At 40.4% G+C, this 23668-nt stretch overlaps 1 protein-coding gene across 4 annotated transcripts in view; it reads left to right on the top strand.

Annotated features, from left to right (window-relative positions):
• The window catches only part of Plcb1 (phospholipase C beta 1), an 803221-nt gene that overhangs the window by 26978 nt on the left and 752575 nt on the right, over nt 1-23668 (top strand). For all 4 annotated transcript variants that reach the window (XM_029564145.1, XM_017798487.2, XM_008834353.2 and 1 more), the window contains exon 2: nt 4723-4800. In XM_029564145.1, the coding sequence (XP_029420005.1) occupies nt 4723-4800 (78 nt within the window). The remainder of the gene's footprint in view (nt 1-4722; nt 4801-23668) is intronic.

The following is a 23668-nucleotide window of genomic DNA, read 5'->3' as shown; positions in this document are numbered from 1 at the left end:
GTGTGTGTGTGTGAGAGATGCGGCAGCAAACAGCTCGCCAACAGCAAGAGCTTGCACAGGCTATGGCTGCCTTGGAGAAGGGCAAGTCACCTCCGCATTTGGCTAGACATGCTTGACCGGTAGTCAATGACGGGTACGACCCTCTCATTTGCATACCAACCTAAGGCAGACCGACAACCATGATGTTGCCGAGTTGATGACGGGTAAGGATGCCAAGTGAAAGAGGGCAACCTAAGCCAGGCACGGTCCCTTGGCCTCCCTTGGTTTATTAAAACAAAAAGGGGGAGATGTGGGAAGCGAGCACAGCCGAGCCAGCCAAAGATGGAGCCCTGGCTGGCTGCCAAACCTCGTGCTGTTTACTTCAACTCTTGGCTGATTGCCAAGGCTCGTGAATCCCGCTTGTTTACCCCAACTCTGAAGTATGGTGAGCCCCAAAACAGGTGCTGCCAGCCTGATGATCTTGCTACGTGCCTATGAGCTACACTCTGCCTGGCCGCTGCACGTGTGTGAGCCCTGATTGGTACCGGCTGGGGGGAGGGCTGTTGGAAATGCTATATAAAGAGCTGAAGTGTGTAATAGACAGAGAGAGAGACAGCATCATAGGAGACAGCATCATGAGAGACAGCATCATAGTGAAGAGAATATGAGAGAGAATATAAGAGAGAATAAAGGAAGAAAGAGAAACAGAAGCTTGAACCTCACCTTGGTGTCAGTGTCGTTTTTCCTCGGCTCTGCTGGACAGAGTCGTGGCTCGTGACACTAGGTCAGTGAAAGAACCTGTCTCAAAAATTGGTGGGCAGTGCTTGAGAAATGACATTCAACATTGTCATTGTATTTCTGACTCAAAGCCTCACTCACTGTAGGTCTGTATCTGTGGTTCTCCAGTTGTGAACCCTGGACCATTAGCATCAGTGTTACTGTGAGATGATTAGAACTATAGATTCCCAGACTTCATCCCAGACAAAACAAGTGTGAGACTGCAAGGAAAAGACCCAAAAATTCATCTTAACAACTCAATACATTTGACGCACCTGTAAATTTCAAAACTGTCATCTTACATAATACATGTTATTGATATTGATGGAGAAAGCAGAAAATATAGGCCCTCTGAAGGCTGCCTCTGTTCTGTAGCAAACTTCTCCGAGAATCGTAGTCCACCCTCACTTTCCTTGGGAGTGCAAGAATGACCGTGTACTTCCAACTTCACTCCTAGATACATTTTCTGACAGTTAAGACAACACTTAGCACCTTGGCTGAGTAGTTGCTTTGGTATAGGGAAAATATTGCAACATTTTAGACAGTGTGAAATAGCAGGTAGAATGGAAAATGGAGATTTCTGGGTCAGATCTTGCCTTGCATGCCAAGAATGTTGGATTTTAGTTGGTCTTGGAATGTTTGAGGTGATTATGGAGAAAGTGGGCATGGAACCAAGACAAATGATCACTTAACAGCAGACTTGTGCCCAAGGATGGGATCAGGAAAATACTAAAAATTATGAGGAAGGAGAAGGAATAATCTAGAAACAGCAATATCAGAACTAAATGAGGCAGCCTAGTACAGAGTTCCAGGATGTACATTTGATCAGTTTTGCTCTGCTAACTTAAGAATTCAATTGTCTGGGATTCTTGCAGTCAATCTCCTCTAAGGTTTTATTAAAATCTTTTCCAGTGCATCGATAAGTGACCTGAAGTGATTAAGTTACACCCGCAGGTTAATTCCAGTTCACCTGGAAGTCAGTGTGTGCTGTGTGCAGCTTGCAGAGCTGCTGTTTTGCTCACCTTGAGAAGAGCAGGTGATAAAACACGGCTGAAAATATCATTATGATTTATTAGAAATATTTCTGTGAATTGTTATATCTGTAATCATCTCATAGAAGAAACAAACTATTTAAAAATTATTCCTACATTTTAAGATCTATTTTATTTCCAAATGTCTTCTTTGTTGACATTTAAAATTTAAGTAATCTTGAAAATTTACACTCATTCTGTAGTTCCGTGCTACCAGTGCAATTCTTTTAAAAGATACTCTTCAAACTGTAGGTTAATAATCTATTTAAAGAGTATGAGAATAATGCAGGATGATAATTGCCTCAAAAGTTTATCTATTGAGCTGCCACATGAGCCAGAAGTTCCACTTCTGGGTATCTACTGAAGATAATTAAAAGTACAGTCTCAAAGAGATAGTCACCATTGTGTATTCATGATGGTCACTAAAAGAAGGAAACAGGCTGGAGGGATGGCTCAGTGGTTAAGAACACCGACTGTTCTTGACTGTTTTTGCAGAAGACCCGGGTTCGAATCCCAGCACCCACATGGCAGCTAATGACTGTCCTTAACTCCAGTTCCAGGGGAATCCAAAGCCCTCTTCTGACCTCTGCAGCATTGCACGACACAGGTGCACTTACCTACATGCAGGCATTGCACTCATATACATAAAATAAAAATAATAAATAAAATACTTTAATGAAAAAAAAGAAAAAGGAAACAACCCAAATGTCTTTTGACAGATGAATGGATAAATAAAACGGGCAAGTATAAGATAGATTACTACGTCCAGGATGAAGTCTATGAGTCAACACTTTTAATAAGCTCACCGTAAAACTGATGGTGATGGTCTAGGGTTCACACTTTTCTTTTGTCTTAAAAAAGAAGGATATTTGAAAATGCTACAACATGAACCAGTTTGGAGGACATTACTCTAAATGAAATGTACGAAGCAGAAGTCATATTTTTATGGTCATATTCCATTTACACACATTACATAGAGTAGTCAAATTTTTTGAGAAGGGAAGTAGAATGGAAGTTTCCAGGACTGTGGAAGGAGGGAATGGGAAGTGAGTATTTAATGGCTGTAGAGTTTTAGTTTGGAAAGATGAATTAGTTCTGTTGATGGAGGGTGGATGAACATTGTGCCTGCTGGTCCTGTGCTTAACCATGGTAAGCTTTATGTTCCATCTGTTTTACACAATAAAATGCTTCGAGGTAAATCTTCGGTGACTATTTTAATACAATTGTTTTATTATTTATTCTGTGGAGGGGCATGTGCATGACACAGTGCATGTGTGGAGGTCAGAGACCGCTTTCAGGTGTTGTTTCTTCCCTTTTAGCTTGTTGAATCAGGGTCTCTTTCTCTGGACTGTGCACTCCAGGCAAGCTGGCCGGCAAGCTCCCAGCCTGTTCTATTTCTGCCTTCCATCTCACCATAGGAGTGCTGGGATTACAGATACGTGCCATTGCATCCAGCTTTTTAATTTGTGGGTTCCTGGGTTATATGAATTCCGGGGATCGAACTCAATTCCACAGACTTGGGCAGCAAGCTCTTTGACTTGTTGAGCCATCTCCCAGGCCCATAATTGTTTTAAAATATAGTCAGTAATAATAATAATAAGCATATTTATGCAACATGCACTTATTTGTCTGAGTGCTTTTCTAAAATTATCCTTTTAGAGTTTCACAACCTTCTCAGATTATTATTTATACCCCTACTTCCAGTTCTGGAGAATGCAGGACTGAGAAAAGCAATAGGCAGACAAAAACATTTCCAGGTTCTCTCTGTAAATTCCACTTTTCATTCACGTACTTTTGATCATACAGAGGATATGATTGATGTGATGTGGTTAGGGTATGTATGAAATGTTGAAAAAAAGTGGTGATGTATGTCCTTTTTGAGAAAGTACATTTCCTGCCAAACCCTGAATATTTTGGGTGGGGTGGGAGGTGGGGGGGTGGTATAACTTGCTGAAATTGCCAAAAGAAAAGCATGTTATTTTAGCAATATTTGCTATTATATTCATAATACTTGCAATGCTTGCTTTATTATACATATACATTAAATTCAGCAGCCTGTTTACCTATGATGTTTTGTTTTAGTATGTGGAACTTGAATTTGCAACGGTTTTTGTATGTACCTTTTCAAATATGTAGAAGATGGCCTTATTTACTGTTACCTTGGAAACAGCAATGCCCAAATGCTATGCTTACACTTCTTAGTACAATTAAAAATCACTTTATGGAGCAAATGTAATTTAAAATATTATCCTCAAGCATAGATTTTAATTAACCTTAATTGTATGAAATATGTAATGATAGCTGGTGTTAAAATTATTTGGAAAACTAAATATAGTTTTCTAAAGGAAAATATGCCAATGCCTTAGAAACCTCTTCTTAATCAATACACGCGTCACTGTCTTTTCCTCTACAAGTTAGGTATGGATATTCTGAATATTGCTTGACCATCTTAGTTGTGTGTATGTGCATGGATTCGATGTATGTATGCAAGGGTATGTGTATGCTGTAACACATGTAGAGGTCAGAGGACAACCTTGGGTTTCAATCCTCACCTTCAACCTTGCTTGAAATAGAATCTCTTTGATGTTTACAACTGTTTACACCAGGCTAGCCTATGAGCATGCAGTAATTCTGTTGTCTCTACCTCTCATAATGCAAAGGAGCACTGGAATTACAGTCATTCCTTACCGACTCTTCGCTTTATGTGGGGTCTAAGAATTTGAACTCAGGCCCTCATGCCTGTATAACAATCACTTTTTACCAATGAACCATTACTCCAGTCCTGTGATTAATATGAAGTTAAAGAATACTGTCTCCTTTGTTTGAAAAATTTCTTAATTATTGATAACCTTGGAGAACCTCTTATGAATTACTGCTTTTTCAGTAACTTTGCAGAGTGACCCGAAAGCATGTTTTCCTCTTCTTGTATTTTCAGGACTCCACTATTGTCACCCCAATTATTTTGAGGACTGATCCTCAGGGATTTTTCTTCTACTGGACAGATCAAAATAAGGTAAGAAACGAGACATTTCTTTCTGACATTGTCCTGTTGGTTAGTGGCATACAAAGTATTTATTCTCTTATTTAAGCCTGTCCATTTCACAGGTGACCTTTTACAATTTTCTTGAGAACTTCACTTGCAGAGAAGGTCTGACGCCAAATGCCATAGAACTGTTCATAAATACTAATTTGAAGCGGTGGTCCTGGAATAATTGGTGTTTTGAGCTTAGGAGAAGAACTCGGGCTTGCAGATTGCATTTGGCAGAGAACATGATTCCATGCACTCGTTGAGTCGTTTCCTTGCAGACTGAGAAACATGATGAGAAAGTTCCTTTTGACCTTAATGACCAAGGCTGGGCATTTCCTTTCTCCCTTCCCCTAAGCTATCCATCATTAAAGGTTTTCCTGGTAGACCCATGAATTTTGCCTTGATAACTTACTTATGCTAAAAACATTTTAAGGATACGATTCCTTTAATTTTTCCCTTCAGTTTTCAAGAATCTTCCTAAATTAGCTTTCTGCCCACAATACCAAGAATTTAGTTGCTCATTTCTTATAAAACCAATTGACAATTGCATATTGAATTATTAAAAAGTAGAATGTCTGCAGATCATAAGATTTATTTGAGGTTTAATGAGCAATTGGAGAAGACTATTCAGAGGAAGTGGTTATTATTTCAAGAGTCACTGGCACCTAAAAGGCCAGCACACAGAATATTTTGGTCATCAAAGTTCTGATACCTAGAGAGAGAGGATAGAGTTTTATGAGAGTGCTAAATAGACTTAGAAACCCATGGAACAGAAATGGAATACTCTTAGAGCATCTGGGAGCTCCCCAACTACTGTGGAATTAGGTTCCTATTACTCGCTTTAGAAATGCCATGTTAAATCCTGCGCACCCAAAGACCTTGGGATAGTCAGTCTCAGCTGTGCCTCGGGTAGCCTGTTACACTTGTGAGCAGAGGAACAGGCCCTGCAGTGCCATGGTTAGAGATGTGGGTCCTGGGGGGAGCTTTTCCTGTACTGAAAAGTAATGTCTGGTCCCAAGGCCAGCCCTGAATGGGCCTATTCACAATGTATCAAAAGGCAAATTCCAGCCTAGTGGTCCTGGAGTTACATTCTATCTACTGTGTGTGTGTGTTCTGGAAGCATCTGCGGCCACAGATGTGGAAGTAAAACATAGATCCTATGCCAATGTAAAAAATTATATGTGGGTAAAATCTCATACTTAATGTTCGTGTTTATTACGGGGTGTGTGAATCACTTTGGCTTAGACAATTCTGTTTGGTTTCCTGCTGTTATGTATAAAACAATGGCTTGAAAGAGGTTTTGTTTTTTGTGATTTTATTTCTCCTCCCAAAGACTATTTTTAGAATGGTTGCAGCTATATTTGTGAAAGATTTATTTGTAATGCCTAGAGCATTTCTAAAGGTTGGGTGTTTATACAAGAGACTAAACTATCAGTTTGATTTTTTCAGCTTGTAAATCAAGTTTCCATAAAAGCAGCAGAGGATATTTTGAGGTTTTTAAATAATTCATGGCAACTCAGTTAAGCTCTTCTGGAAGACTAATCATAAATGTTTCTTTGCTTGAGGAAGAGAGGGTTTAGGACCAAAGACTCTTTGATACATCTCTATTGTTCTGTAAGCCCAATATTTTGACCCAGGCTTATTTTCAAATGTGGAATAATGTCTTTCAGTATTTCACACCAGCCTTTCCCTCTTGGTAAGGATGCTGTTTGTAACCAATGGGAACAAATAATGGGGGAGGGGGAGGACCCCTTCGGTCTCTTTATTGCTTACCCAAGAACTGGTAAACTTTACTTTTCACTCCTTAGATCCATAAGTCACCCCTCAGTCATTTATCAGTTTGGGAGTTTATTTTTCAGTCAATAATCGTATGTTGTAGACTCTAAATGATGAGAAAATTTAAGAAAATAATAATAAAAAGCTTACCACATTCTCAAGTTTGTCATTTTCTTTCTGGCTTTAAGCCCAGTTCTGGAACAGAATCAGTGATGCGTCCACTTTTGGGTTGTGGACAAGTGTAAACAATGTATTAGAGTCAGTGCAGGGTGAACGATACTACACACAAACAAATGGCAACACGCCAGGCTTTTAGTTGAGGCTGTGCATAAGATCGTTTTTAAAAGGCCAAGTGGTGCGGTCATGATGCTGCTTAGTGGGAGTCCTTCTTTAAAGTTTTTTTTTTTTTTTTTTTTTTTTTCTGGCAATTAGTCTTAAGAATCTATCACCTGCTTTATAGACATCTCTCCTCAGAGAAAAGAACACAGTGCTGTCAAGGCTGCCCTTTGATTTTACACAGCTGTTTTCCATGGTTGGAGTCTTGCACTGGTATCTATTGTATTTATTGGTATTTATGCCCTTCTTTCTGAGGCTTCTCTCAGTATTTTCTGCCTTTGGTCCATGAAGCTTGTATGGAAGCATCTTGATTAGCAATCACCCTAAGCCTCTTGTGTTCACAGGCAAGCTGAGTGGCTTAGAAGAGCTTTCCTTTTATAGCACTGGAAGAAAATCCTCACAGTTTTGGGGTCTAATCTGTATCCTTTTCTTGTCATGGCTACATCATGCCTTGTGCCAGAGCCACTGATTTCAAGCTGCTGACTTCTCTCTATAGACAGTGACATGCTGCCTTCCCCAACCGCTCCTATGACTTGTCACCATAGAAATGATAGGTACAAAGACAGATAGCACAGATGATAGGCTTCAGAATTTAAAACCAGAGCTAGCAAGTCATTTTTAGGGAGCTGAAATGTGTTTAGTGAAACGTTGACAGAATGTTTGGGGATGGTGTAAGCAGATGAATGTGAATATCACTTTTAAGGCTAACTGTTCATACTTTGTACCAGCGCTGGACTTATTTTGACAATTCTTTCTACTTACTGTTGGCTCTAAAAAGCTTATTGAATATAATTAGCAAAAACGAATTACTGAATATATTATTTTAAGCACAGTGACTTTTCTGCTTTAAGCATAGATTATATGAGGAGAGTGTGTTTATTTCTAAGTCATGAGTGAGAAAGAGTTCCTGCCCACCCCAGTCCTGAAGAGGTTGCCTACATTAGAAGATGCCATGCAGACACCAGAAATCCTAACAGGAAGTGCAGCCATGAAAATCGTGGAACTAGGAGAATCTGAGGAAGGAGTCAACCCCAAACCGGCCCTATGGTGTGAAACAGGAGAACTTCGCTTTGCAATTCAATCCCCTGGTTCCTGGCCAAGTTTGGTGTAAAAATAAAACAAACTTAGACTAGTTCTTAGCCTAGAAGTTCAATGAAGTTGAGCAAACCCTTCCCTCTTTCCCCATAAAAGGAACCTCAAGGAGGGAAAAAGTATCAGCATAAGAAATTTAAAAAGGAATGAGAGGGAAAAAACAAGCATTTTTAATTAAGGATTTTTACTACCATTTTTTACAGGTTTTAATTTTTGTTTTGCAGGTAATAAATATTTTCTTTTTGGTGGCAAAGCAACATGGTACAAATATGTTTAATGTCATCCAATGATCCCAATCCTAGTCTTTTTTCCAGAGTCAGCTATTGGTTGCACCTTCCTGGTATATTTCTGGGTTTCTTTCCTGAGTTTGAGCATGTGTTACTGTGGAGACACTACATTTTGTGTGTTCACATCCATTTTTATCCTATCATCATCTTATTTTTGTTGTTCCACAACTTACTTTTTAGTTCACAGTCTGTCTTGGAGAAATTTTCATGTATGAATATATGTTATTCTTTTATATTGCCCCATTGTGTACAAAAGATTGGATTGCTGACTTTTATTTAATGTTAAGAAAGTTCCTCTTGGTGGACTCTTGGTGTTTATTTTTTTCTAATTTGGGGCTACAGCAAACATTGCTACAATACAGAGCAATGGCCAGCCTGGTGTGCCTTTCTCTCGGTATGTGGGTCAGGGGTTCCCTAAGGGAAATGCTTTTTTACAGTTGTTGGTTGTAGGTTATACATATTTTAAATTTCAGTCTTTGGCTATTCCATTGTTTAATTCTACCAGTCTCATGTGAGAGGAACTGATTTCTCAAGTTCCAATCGGCACTGTTAGGAAACATTTTAACTTTCACCTATCTGATGCAACTGTTCTATCTCAGACTTAATCTGCCCTAACTGGATTTGCCAGTAAACTGAGCATATTTTCACACATTTATTGGGCATTTCTATTTTGGGTTACTTGCTATATCTTCTGCTCTCGTGCTGATACTTCTCCTTGTATTCTAGACGTTAATACTGGCTGCTATGAATGTTGTAAATATATTCTTTCTGCCTGTGACTTGTCTTAAATTTCCTAACATCGAATAACAATAAGATGACTTGATGTTTGAAGTTTGATGGAGTCACATTTCAAAGGGATTTCCTGTCATCATTCTAACTCACTATTGTGTCATATCAGTGACCAAGGTTTTAAGCCACACGTAGTGGGCACAGGAATGGTGGGAGATGGATCTCTAAGTTTAATTTCTCCAAATACATTGCCTCAGGGGTGGCTTCTACTTCCTAGTTGTATCTGACCAGGGAAGAACCTCACAGCACCCTTGGGACTTTCTTCCTGGCTTAGAATATGAAGGGTAGGTGAAACCTGCAAAGGTGGTTGGACCTAACTTTACTGCTCCTTTGTCCCCTGGCCCCCATCTCTACCACCTGCTTTGAGTATCTCGTGTGTTCCCGTGTGTGTATCAGAGCCTGTGGACTTCTAGACACACGTCCTCTTGTGTGTTGGAGTCTGTGGACTTCTATTTCATGTGTTCCCTCCTATATATCACTGCCTGTGGGCTTCACTGTCATTCTCTGCTTTGTTCGGAGCCACCAGAATTTGTATTTTCAGGTTCAGGAAGAGCAGCCCTTTTTGTTTTCCTGTGAGACATCTAGATTATAGACATATATTTCTACTTGCATATTGAAAAAAATATTTTTCTTAGTTCTTTAAAAATTCTATACAATGGGGCCTGGAGAGATGGCTCAGTGGTTAAGAACACTGACTGTTCTTGCAGAAGACCCGGGTTTGAATCACAGCACCCACCTGGCAGCAGCCAACTGTCCATAACTCCAGTCCCAGGGATCCGACAGCCTCTTCTGACCTCCACAGGCATTGCACGACACGGGTGCACTTACCTACATGTGGGCAATATATGCATGCATATAAAATAATAAATAAATTTAAAAAATTTTCTGTACAATGTATTTTGATCATAGTCATCCCACACTCCTCCCTCTATCTTCTTCCCATCCATCCCCACTTCCCTACCCTCCCTCCAACTTCGTGTCCCTCTTTTTCTTTTTAATGATCCGTTGAGTCTAATCTGTGCTGCCCATATACTCCTGGGTGTGGGGCCACCTACTGGAGCATGGTCAACCTACCAGGGGCCACACTTTTAAAGAAAACAGACTTTCCCTCCCCCAGAAGCCATCAACTGTCCATAGCTCCTCAGTTAGGGGCTGGGGCTTGTGAAGCCCTTCCCTGTCCAAGCTAGAGTGTTGACTGGATTGATCTTTTGCAGGTCTTGTGCAGGAAGCCACAGTTCTGTGAGTTCATGAGTGCAACCACTCTGTCAAGTCCAGGAGACACTGTTTTGCCTCGGTCCTCCCCACCCTCTGGCTCTTACAATGGGCTCTGAGCCACTGGGTGGGAGGACTCCGCTACAGAGTCATAAATGCCTTTTGACGTGTTGTGAGTTTCTGCATTAACTACCATCCACTGTACGTAGATGAAAGTCTTCTCTGATGAGGTCTGAGAGTTGGGTAGAGAGTTATAAATTTAGAGGGCAATTTGATTTTATGCCCATTTAGCAGAGTAATAGTAGTAATTTCACCCCTGGGACCTATGAGCAACTAAATCCATGGTTTGGGGCCAGATTTATAGTAACAGGCATGGCTTCCTCCTGTGGAGCAGGTCCTAAATCCAATCAGCTAGCGACTCGTTACCACCATAGCATTTGCACCACTATTGTGCCCAGTGTATCTTGTCATGTAGGTGATTATTGTAGTTCACAGGATTCACAGACGGGTAAGACAGTTGATGACTTTGTTTTTCTCCAACACCTTCTAATACTATGGAAGCTAGCCAGCAGGGAAAATATTTTCTGGTTAATACCAACTTGATTTCTCCATGTCCTGCGACCACTGTATGTTCTACCTGCATGTTTAGTCATTTCTGGGAACCTTGGACAGAGGGATTGGCTCTTCCATCTGCTCCATCTGCTTTTCTGTTCTGCCTTAGGGTTTTGCATGAGGCAGCATTTGGGGTCCTTGTAGAATGCTGATGAAGTTTCTATAAATGTAGGTACCCTTCTCTTATGATAACCTTAGATTTCTATGTAGAGTTCAAATGAAAATTTTAAAAGTTATTTACATAAGCCAGTGATATTTTTAAAACAGGAGTCCAGAGTTCAAAAATATTTTGGATGATGAATCATAAACCCCAACAAAAAAAATCTACTGATTTGCTACTGAAAACTTGTCTGGGCGCCATTAAGAACTGATGGACACACATTTTATTTTATGATTGACGACTTGGCAGTGGGCATCTGCTTTAGGAGACATTTATCTTGTACTTTCTAGAAACAATGATTCTGACCTTACTTTTATGTGGTACTCCAGAGTTGACTGCGATGCTTGAGAATAAAGAGATGATTATAAATTAAGGAATGAAGTCTAGTCACTGTTGTTTGTTAACTTTCCCCAGAGACTGAAACAAGAACTGAAATCACCTTAGACAAAGCAAAGTTCCTATGCAGATGGCTTTGTGAGGGCTGTGATTGTTCCTTGGCTTGGAGCAGGACATCACCAGTCACTGCAGACTAACCAACATTACCAGTGGGCAAAGCGTTTTCCTTCACCTTCTCTGCCTTGCCTTCACTGTCGTGATGAAGGTAGAGTAGGAATGGTACCAAGTCTGTGCCCTGGTCCTTGCCAATCCATAGGCCCCACAGCTGTATGCCAGTGCGCAGCTAGCACCTACATTCTTTTTGTTTTTTTCCAACCATTAGAAGTCACTTTGCCTCCCATGTAGCTGCTTAGTTTCTGGGGAGTAACAACTACCCTAACATATAATATCTGATGGGTACATATCACACCTGTGACATCTCTTGGGTGGGAAAACTCAAAGGTGCATGCATGCTTTATGTTATTTCCCAAAGTGCTCAGGTAGAATTAAGCCAACACACTCCATTGATAACTGGCTTGAAAACACCCTGTAAGCATTTTTCCCCTTCCTACTTCACTTCCTCAGCCCCAGTGTGTCCTAGAACTACTTCTAAAGTAAGCTCCTCTTACTAGAACACTTGTCTGGGAACTTCTTGTTGTGATTATGTAAATTTGAACAGGTTAATTTAGATGCCTCCAGAATAAAGATGATAAAGATATTCCTTAGTTAAGAGTCACTAGTTAGGTGAATTCTTTGTTTAAGCCAGGGCTTTTAAATTGCTGTGGAGGACGTGCCTTTGAGTCCTAGGTCTGCTGTTTGTTTACTGTATCCCCTCCGGTGTGTAAGTTTTGCTTTCTTACAGTTGGTATGAAGGTTCCCTGTGCACAATAACATCATGCCTACTACTTTGTGAGCGCCAGTTCCTTGTGTTGACTTTTGCTGTAAACAATCAGTCTCTGACTAAACAGTTACTCCTAACGCATTGGTAGGGACAAAAGTGCCGCCTTGAAAACCAAGTGTCCATTTATTTATGTGTGGATTTTTATTCCCTCTTTCTTCTTCACAGCAACAATGACCTGTTTTCTATTCAGACTCCATTGTGTTCTTTTGATCAAGAGCATTGAAGCTTAGGACTGATTGGGCAAACAAGATGTTTGTTTATGTATTTCATAATGTTTTGGGAACAGAGCCATGGAAGGCAAAGAAAGGATTTATTGCCAGAAAGACTTTTGCTCTGGGGATAAATACTCCATCATAGGTGAAAGTTACTTAAAGTATTGGGAATTTGAGGCATCTTACAGAATAAGCTTTATGATGATTTAGAAGCCTTTGATAAGAGAAAGTAGCTTTATTATCCTCTGGAAAAATCAGATGCTGCATACTTACCTGTGTCTGTTCCTAAGATAATTGTTTAGAATTATCCCAGTCACATGGCATTCTCACTATCTCTCCACACTGACTCGATCCTTAGAATTTAGGTTCTTACTGTTTGTGAGCACAGGCAATCAGCCATGAATCACTGCTGAGAACAGGACATCTTTTGACTCATCAATTCCATTTCCAAGTTAAATTCCATCTTTATCACCACTGCTCTCTTTGCACTACCAAGATCTCCCCTCAGTTTTCACATCCATAAATTCTGGCTAGCATAGAGAAGGAGGTGATGCTGGGGCTTAATGTGTGTGGACACAAGAATGAATGTGATCAGAATGGAATCTTTCTCAAATTCCCGAGGTAATGATTCATGTTTTTCGGTAGATGTTTTAATCAAAGTGTATTCTAAAATCATTATAGTTATTATGAAATGGCATCATAACAGTTTCCTTGGAATTGGACTTTGGATATAAACACATTTATAGGATTGTTTTGTTGCCATCACTGTGCTTCCTCTGGGGAATAACAACGTAAACACACATTTTAACACATTGTAAGTAAAATTAGAGGCAGGTAGCATCCGGGCTTTAATTCAAAATTCAACATAACTTAATTACAAAATTGTGCTTAGTTTTATGAGTTTCTTATATTTAGCTCTTCTCAGTCTTATAGGAGAAATTAAATGGGGTATTTTCCATACTATGAAGTTATTATAAGGGGATTTTTATTTTTTGATTCGAAACATGATTTGTGATACTGAATTGGAAGAATGTGTGGAGGAATTGTATTTGTATATTGTTTACAGTTTTTCTCCAGTTACACAGACAGTCCACTTCCTTTGCTGGGAATAGACAGAGCTCTTAGATACTTGGTATTGACATAAAGTTGTGCTCGCTTGCTTGAGCAAGATACAGTTGTTGTTCTTGATTGCTCTGTGCTTCCTTTTCTTGCAAGTTCAATATTGTTTGGTCCTCTCAATGGAGTCTTGTCAAGTTCTTTCTATAGTTAATCAGCAGGGCAAACCTCTCTTTTTGTCTCTGGGTAAAACTCAATTTCGATTCCCACTATCTAAGTATTTAATATACCCACAAAGAGACTAAGACAAGTAACATAATTATTTTGTTGCATTTTTCATATTTCATATTTATTGTTTATTTTATTTAAAAAAATTAAAAGACAAAAATGCAAACTTTGAACAACCTGTTTATTGGCATGTTGATTTTTTAACTTTTAAAAAAATTTTATTTATTATTTTTATTTTATCCCCTGGGACTGGAGTTACGGACAGTTGTTAGCTGCCATGTGGGTGCTGGGATTCGAACCTCGGTCTTCTGCAAGAACAACCAGTGTTCTTAATCACTGAGCCATTTCTCCAGCCCCTATTAGCATGTTATTATTATTTATAATTATTTATATTTTTATATAAAAGAAAATTTCAAGTCTGGGGAAATTTAGGGTATTAATGACTGTTTGTTTCTTTTTATTCGTGTTCTTGGCATCATTGGCACCAAAAATGCAAACACGAATGTGGTGTTTTCCACATGCCAGTCAATGATTTTGTATATCTATATATATGCACACACACACACACACACATATATATATAGAGAGAGAGACATACACATATGGTATATAGAATTGTTGCACATATTTATTAGATATTTATGTGGTATAGGAGTATAGTATTTATAACATTTATGGCATATATGGTATGTATATTGTGCTACAGTGAACATATATGGTGTGCGTATAGATATAAATATATGTTGGGTGGTATAGTTATATATATATATATTTTTTCAGATAGTATGTGTTATAATATACACATAATATTATACAATATATGCATACTATAATATACAAACATTGCAAGCTATATAATTGTATTATAATAATACATACACTGTTTAATCATTTCTATAAACCTGTGGACAGTGCTATAATTATCCCCATTTATAAGCAAGTAAATTGAAGTGCACATAGAGGTGATATGGTTGGTTAGTGTCAGAAATAGAATCAAGACAGGGCAGTTTGGTCATATATTCTAGCTTCTCACATTTAATTTTTAAAAATATTTTATTTATTATTATTTTTTTATTTTATGTGTAGGAGTGTATTGCCTGCATGTATGTGAGTGCACCCATGTTGTGCAATGCCACGGAGGTCAGAAGAGGGCTTCAGATTTCCCTGGAACTGGAGTTAAGGATGGTTTGCAGCCACCATCTGGGTGCTGGGAATCGAACCCAGGTCCTCTGCAGGAGAGGCCAGTGGTCTTAACCACTGAGTCATCTCTCCAGCCCCTCACATTTTATTTTTCAAAGAAACTGATTGATGTATAACATTGTTTATCTGCAGGAGCTTCCCCCCCCCCCGATTTGTTTGGATAAAGAATCTCAATAGACATAGTACATTTGCCAAGAAGAGACAAAGTCTGAGAAGGGATTCTGACTTGGGCTGCATGTTACGATCACTGGGGAAATACAAAGATTGCTGCTGCTTGTCCAACCCCCTTCACAACCCCCACTGATTCTGCTTTACCGGGCTGGTGTGTGGTGTATAATATTGTTCTTTGGAAACTCCTCATTTGATTGTATTGTACAGCAGAGTGAGCATCACCAATGAATCCAGCAAACTTCCTTAGATGCTGACCCCATGCTGCCTGGGCTGTCTGTGCCAGGGCTGCTTTCTATCAGACACTCGATGTGAGGACCCATAGACCCTGCAAGGTTCTGAATTATTTAACTCTGATTGCATGATAGTCTTAATACTGTACTTAATAAGACGGGGAATTCCTAACATGTTTACAGTGTTTCTCAATATCCAAGAGTGAATCTGAATAGATTTTCTTTAGTTATATTCGGTTGATTAAAATTCATTTAGCTTCCCGTTCACCAGATGCCTAGGTATTTATTATCCACTTGTGCTTACCGAACATGCCTCATTCAAGTCTGCCTATGCTCCTTCATGTTTGTTTTCCTAGAGTCTCCACTAGACAAAGGCACATATTTAATTAGTTGCACTTTTGAATAAGGGAATGTGGTATTAGGAATGACCTTAAAGTTCTCAGTTTTATCAGTGACGGAGTATGGGCTTAGCATGCACAAAGCCCTGCTCACCATTTAGCACACACAAAACAAAACTAAACAAAACCGTATAAAGAATAGATTGTTTTCATTTATGAATACAGAAACAGAGACACTATGTTACAACATTGCGATATTCTATCATTTCTTCTCAGTTTGTAGGAACATTGTCATTATTACCACATACCCCCAACCTGGGAAACCAGAGAAAGTCAGATAATTTTCAGTTGTGGTAGGAAGCCTGCCCTTCAGTCACCTTTACATTACTATGTAAAGTGGGCAAAGTGAAATTCACACTTCTCTTCTATGCTGTTTTCACTCTGCCTTCGGTGGGGAACGTTGACGAGCTGAGAATGATTTGGCCTGAGATTTCTCTCCAGGATGATGCAGTGCACCACTTCAGCTCTGTGGTCGAAATAGCATTACATCATGGCACACCTGTGTGAAATGAATGCTTCCATGAAGTTTTATGAGGCAGAACTAGTTGCTATACTAAGAAGCTAATGACTGTGCTGCTATACATAATGGGTTCTATTTTTAGATGAACATTTGTTCCTCTTGCGTGGCTTCATTATGCAAGAGGACAGCAATGTCAGCACTCTATTCTGAATATTGAGATAGTAGAATACCAGAGTAGATGCAACCTGTTTATACTGTGACTTTCTCATAAGCTTGGCCCTACATAGTTCATAATTAAAGAGAAAAACAAAAAACAAAACAAAATACCCAAACAGGTTTTGGTATTTGTAGGCTGGGTTCATCCAGCTGCCAACCCCAAGCTCTACCCAGGTAAACCTTTGACATATAGACACAGTGGGAAAGTGAGGTAGGCAAGCCAAGGTAAGGAATGTAGGGTGAGTGATAATAGGCCAGCATGGTAGACAGTAGAACTTCCATCCCTCTGGGGAAATCTGGAGACAGTACAGAGGGGAGAGAGCTATGGCAGTTAGCCACCAGTTCTCAGAAGGTAGTGGCCGAGGGTAGCTCTCCTGGGGATGCTGACCCAGCTCTTTTGCAAACATCTGCTCTTGCCTTAGAGGTTCCTCTCAAGCAAGCCCCAGGCTTTGAGAAAATCCTGAGATGTAGTTACAGTTGAGGCCTAAGAGTTGGCATGTGTGGGTATGCATTGACACCACCAGCTATTATGGAAGCTTTAATTGTCAGTAACTCAGACTTTATATATCTTATTATATATGAAGTGAAAACTAAATATTGAACTTAACCATAAAACAAATTTTGCTTAGACTACATAGTGTTTTAAACACATAGACACAGGTTTGTAGCATCTAAAAAATCTAGGGAATTCGTATGTAAATCTAGATCTCTCAAAATTATTACAAGGCATTGGTAGCACTGTCCAGCAGGCCCCATGACCAGGTTTGGCTGGAGTAGAGCAGCAGATGCCCTCTATAGTCAGGACATGTGATCTCCAATCTGTCATAGTCTCCACCAGGCCAGCCTACTTAATTTACATGAACTTGTAGGCTCATTTAGGTCATCAGTGTAACTATCAGGACTCTATGATAGTATCCATCTGGAAGCTTCAATAAGTTAGTGGTTATGAAGCTTCATGTGGAATGTTATTAATTCTTTCTCAGTGGGCTATCAGATATGTTGCATAAAGACTGGATTTTTTGCTGGAAAAGAATGGCCAAAGGTCAGCATATCCCAGTCCTGCTCCTGTGTTTTAAACAAAGCAATTGATGCCCTAAGCCCACCTCTTCACTCTGAAATATGGATCTGAAGTGTACGAGCCCTGAGGTCCCTCTCCACTTTAAAAGGCTATTATTCCAAAGTGACTTTTACATGGTATTGTGATAGGTAAGATTTATAAATATGACTCCTTGGCAAAGGATTTCAAGTTGAATTGGGCCATTAATCTAAAGGAAATGAGAATGGGGGACTCCAGGACACCAGGTAGAATGACTTATTTTGTGAAGTGAAGAGGATTAACTTCACCCCCAGCTCAACGTACTGAGCCTGTTTTGTGCTGATATATCATTCTCTAGGTACATGTGCCTTTTATATTTAAACTTAAAATACAATATAAATAAAAATTCATTTCCTTCATTCCAGTAGCCATGTTTGAGTGTTTTGTAGCCATGTGTGGATGTGTCACTATGTAGCATTTCCATTATGGTGGAAAATTTTGTTGAATATTGCTGAATGAAATTTGAATTGGTTATGGCTTCTCTGAGGCATTGCAAAGTTTCTTTACAGTAGCACATTTCCACCATCTTATAGGCAATGAAGTGTCTGCTCTTGCTAGATCATGTAATGTAAGTACTAAACGTGGGAGCTGCCTGTGTTATTTTGTTTCCGTAGAAAGAGACACTGGGGGAGCTCACATACTACCTTTGGGAGACGAATCTGGAAGCTAACCTGCAGAAAACGTCAGTTTTGTGTTGCTATGCAAAGATATTTGAGACTCAATTCTGGGTCCTGAGGGGTCCAAAGAGTGTTTTATAAACATCCAAATGAGGGGCCCCTGACTGAGTCACATCATGGTGTATATACAGAAAGGGAACTGGAGGTATACACAAGAGGCCATGCACATGGGGTGGCCTTGCTTTATACCAATTAGCTTTCGAGATAATTACTTCAGTTCTGCCAGAAGCACATCAATCCATTCCAAGAACCATGTACTCAATGACCTAATTACCTCAACTCCTGCCTGTCCTGTTAAAGGCCTGGCACCTCAACATGGCCACACAGGGACCAAGTGTTCAGAACACAGGCACAAACCTTTGATGGACAAACTCAAACCTTTGCTGGAACACCATTGAAAAACCAATTCACTGAGATGCAGATTAGTCCATTTCACTCCCTTGAGTAAATCAGTTATCAGTTCTTTCATTGTCTACGCCGGTTAAAGACTGAGGTGTTTGTACCTTTACCAACAATTTTAGGAACTGATATACTGGGCCCTCATTTACTGGAGGGGAAGCTAAGACTCAGGATGTGAAAGATTCAGAAACTGAAGATTCAGCTATGCCTGCACTGTAAACACAGGAGAGAAATCGAGGGGTCAGAATTGGTGAAATGCTGGTATATTCTGTGACTATAATTCCCTATGGAAGACAGATATTATTTTTAGCTGTCTTGTGTAATCTAAGTTGGGTGTTAGATATCAAGGATAATTTTATCGACTTCCACTCATAACAAAGAAAGAATTTGTCTTGAAAAATAAGTGAAAATTTCACAGAAAATATGTGTTGGATAGTTTTGTGTATTACCACAGTAGTCTAGGTTGTTGCAGGAGAATTTGCAGGGGAGGAAAGTAGAAATTACTGGTAAGCTTTCCTGTTGTAGACATTGTGGAAAGGTGTTCTGTAGTCTATCTTTTAAGTATAACATTTAGTAGATTTTTAGTTTGCATTAGGGAAACTGAAGCTACGGGTAGTCTGCTGGCAGGTCTTCCCTGAGGTTTCTAGCCCGAGGCTCGAATGGAGCCTCTCCTCAGCACTGCTGGAACACCTCATGCTTGTCTCCACTGCGACACTTTCAACGCTGTGGTAGCTTTGTCTAACTTCCTTTTACTTCACATTACATTGAAGATGAGGCCCCTGAATTCAGGGACATTTCTCAAATGCCATTACCTGCTTCTAGTATACTGCTACTATATAGTAATTGCTTAACCAATGTTTATCGAATGAATGAGACTGAGAAAGGCCGTACAGTAGTTTGTCTAAGGTTACAGGCTACTAAGTGGTAATTGGCCCATCTGCCGGGGTCCAAAGCCAAGACTTGTTCCTTCTGTTACTCATTCATTAAAGTCTCCACGTTTAACCTCCAGCTGCCTCCCTCTGCAGTTTACATGACCTCCAACCTCCTGTAGAAGAAAGTAATTGTGAAACTGTAATAGGGCATCTCCACCTGCTTCGTCCAGCCCTGCTGCCTCCTGTCCGCCTCCTTTCCCAGGTTGTCTCTACATATTATGTCCAACACCCTGGCTTCTCAGTGAATCTGACAGTTCACTCTAATGGTTATTCCCTCTCTTTATTGAATTACCAATATTCCCCATAACCAAATCCATACCACCAATGTTAAACGTGACACGCCTCTTCTCCAGTGAAAGTAAGCTTTCTCTCACCCCTGTACTCCTCTGCCTTTTCATTACCAGCAAACCTCTTTTAATAGAAAACTTCCCTAAACACTCTCCATTCTTGCTGTCCATCATGTTCATCCTCCAGACCACCAGGGATTGGACTTTTGGAAACACCCACCATTCTTAGTGCTTTTGTGAATCAGCACTTGATTAATACTGAACACCCCTTACCCTGAAACATTCTGACTTCTTGATGGCCTTCCTCTCATACTTTTCACCTCCTCCCTACTTATTCATCTCAGTCAACTTGGTAGATCTGAGCGGCAGCCCTCCTCTACTCCTTCCTCAGGGACTGCACACTTATACTTCAGGTATGAACCGGACACATGGCTCCCGGTTTTCCATCTTCATCCGATGAGGCAAGCCTTTCCTAGATTCATCCCACACTCTTCCTTGCTTCCTGTCTGACCTAGTCCTGCTGCCACTTCAGAACCAGCCTTCCCAGAGCTGCAGAGCCGAACGTCTTCCTTGCTTGCACATTCTTTGCTCTATCCCTGGAACCTTTGGCCCTGGCCTTTTGTGCCCCAGCCACAGTAACGGCACAGGGCTTGTTCCTTGTACCAGGACGTTCCTTTCCTTTTGAAGTCATCTCAGTAATTTTGCTCTGCTTGAATTGTATATTGTCTCCCATTTAAATGACCCCTACCTCACTTTGCCATGCCTTTCATAATTATAATAAGAAATTTACATAGTCATCATGTCCAGTTTCTGTATCAACTACTATTAAATCAATGAGAGCAGTGTCGAGTGTTGGCCTAGTGAGTTTTAACGCCCAGATCTTTCACTGGGAAACCTATTTGTAGTGTTTGCCAGTATCCATGGTATAAATGCTCCCACTATGTGTGAATTCAAATGTTTGTGCCTTGTGACTGACATGCGTTTGGGAGGTAATTTTACAGTTGAGTCTGTTAAGCCATAACACTTTTGTCAGCACACCACTGAGGCAGATGCACATCTGCCCTCTTCACTACTGTCTCTGTAGCTTAGGGCCACACTTGGCATAGTCCTGGTGCTAAGTTACCTGGAAAGAATGCAGTGTTTCTGTTTTACCCAGAAATGTGGTCAAAATGTTAATGTTTCAGACAGAAGTCCCACGAAGTCCTTCATTTTGGAATTGGACCAGGCTTTAGAATGTATTATTTTCAATCCTTTTACTTTTTCTCTATTAGAATTGAGGATCAAGACAGTTGGGGAGAATGCTCAGTTGGCCAGGTGCCCACTGCACAAGCTTGAGGACCTGACTTGGGTCCCCAGAACCCAGGCAAAAAGTATGGACCTGGAAGGGCATACGTGTAATCCAAGCTCTGGGGAGCCTGAGACAGGTGGATCCTGACGGCTTGCTGGCCAGCCAGCCTAGCCCAATTAGTGATCCTAAGGCCAATGAAAGACACTGTTTTTAAAAACCATGATTAGAGGGCTCTGAGGAACCCATGTGTTCTCTGGCCTTCATGTACATCTTATGTTGGACAGCTTCCATTGTCAGCTAGCCCAAAAGCATCATTCCTCTGTGATCTGTGCTTCAGTTCCTGCCTCCAGGTGCCTGCCCTGAGTTCCTGCCTGATTTTCCTCAAAGATGAACTGTGCCTTGGAAATGAAATATACAGACGGAATAAACTCTTTCCTCTCCAAGTTAGTTTTGGGCAGTGTTTTTCCATGGCAGTAGAAACCAAATTAGGACACATCTGTGCACATCTGGCTGCACTTGTGTGTACAAGCATTTACATGCACATTTATAGACACACCATCTACTACGTTGCTACCTGGGCACATGTCTTGGTTTTTCCCTCTTTATCTAATACCCTGTCCCTGAGATACTTGAAGCCAAGCATTTCCTGGATTCATACCATGCTCTTCCTTACTTTGTGCCTGAAGAAAAAAACACAACAACGACAACAAAACTAGGAGTGAGTGAGTGAGTGCAATCTGCTGTAGCCGTACAGCTAGCTGGTGAGAGTTCAGATCAGAATGTGCATCTCTTAAATACCAGCAACATCCTTCCTTCCGTCAGGGCGGCAGCATCATTTTCAGCAACAGCAAACAGACAGATAAAAAAACCCCAAAACTAGTAACCTAGCTGAGGTTGACCTATTCGAAAGTGATGTAGTTGAACATATAAGTCTGCTTTAGAAATGAGTGATCGTAGATTTAGTCATTCCTTTTAAATTTATTTTGTTCACTAAGATATTTCTCTTTTTTTTTGTCTTTCTCTCATTTGATTTTCTAATGTAGTTAGTTATAGGGGAAAAAAACCCAATAATAGTTTTTTGGTGTGTGGCCAACTCTTAATGCTCGTGCCCTAGAAGAACAACTCTTCCTTTGGGTCCTGCTGTGGGTTGTCACTGTGGTGTGGGGTCTGATGGATCATTCTGTGGTCTCAGCTGGGCTCCTTCTGGCCTCTGCAGTGAGGTGTGGTGGATGTATGGCTCTGCAGTACAGCTGTCTGCTACAGCTGGGCCTTCCACTGGGCAGACTGGCTGACCTGTATGTAGTTCATATGGTCTCTCTTTCTTCAACAGGTTGGTCCAGTCTGTTCCCACAGGGCACTGGCTTTGTACCTCTGAAGGAGAGTAGATGCTTCAAGACCCTAGAGATAGAATTGCCATACTGGTGTGTCTGCCATATTTTTTGTGCCAAAGCAAATCATTCATACAGTAAGGAAATAGATACCACCTATTCATAACCAGGCCTGTAAAGATGCATTGCCAAGAGGCATGGATATACAGAATGGAACACTTTCTGGCTAGTTGTGCAGTCACATTCAGAAAGATCATTTTTTTATTTTCTTAAATCAGTAGAAGATTTTCTGTATACTAGTGAATTGTTTCAATGGGGCAGACCATTGGTTTCCTCTTTTGGAAACATTGAGGCAGCCTGATACCCGACCCAAGTAAAGGCATCGGTTGTGTGCACCAGTGTTAGAGCCCTGACATTGATGGGAAGTACAGTCTTTCTCCAAGCCCTGGATTTGAAATCCTTGAGTGATACTCTAAAAGGAGCAGGTAGATTCCTGTATGGTGGTAGAAAAATAAGCCACATTCCAACTTAGTCTGCAACATCCTCCAGCAGGAGATGTTGAAATTAGGCAGTGTTTCATATTTACTGAGGAGTGAGATATATTTGAATTTTTGTGAATTTCATACAATTTGAAATTTGATTTGATATTTAGACCCTCTCCCCATCTCCCCATCTGCATCTCCCCTCAATACTCTGTCGAATTTCTTGTACTTTGATATATATATATATAAAGGCCTATTGAGTCAATCTGTGTCCTTAAATGCCTTTTGTGTGGGTCCAGTCCTCAAATGTCTTTTCTGTGGGTCCATCCACCAGAGCCTGGTCAACCTATTCAGAATCATATCCTTAGAAAACTGACTCTCTCCTAGCAGACACCAGTTGCCAATAGTTCCTCAGCTGGAGCTGGGGCCTCCTACCCACCTCCCCACTTCCATACTGGGATTCTGTCTGAGTTGAGCTTCTGTGGGTCTTGTGCATGCTGTCACCATTGCTGTGAGTTCATATGTTTAGAAAACTGTTTCCTGTTGTCCTAGTTTGTGTCTTCATGCTGTGACAAAACACTCTGACCGCTACCAACTTGGGGAGGAAAGGGTTTATTCAGCTTATATCTCCCAGGTCACAGTTCATCAGGGAG

Source organism: Nannospalax galili, unplaced genomic scaffold, assembly GCF_000622305.1.
Source record: "Nannospalax galili isolate Female #2095 unplaced genomic scaffold, S.galili_v1.0 scaffold1477, whole genome shotgun sequence".
NCBI lineage: Eukaryota > Metazoa > Chordata > Mammalia > Rodentia > Spalacidae > Nannospalax > Nannospalax galili.
Note: the sequence above shows the minus strand (reverse complement) of the source record. Positions and strands in the feature narration are given on the sequence as shown.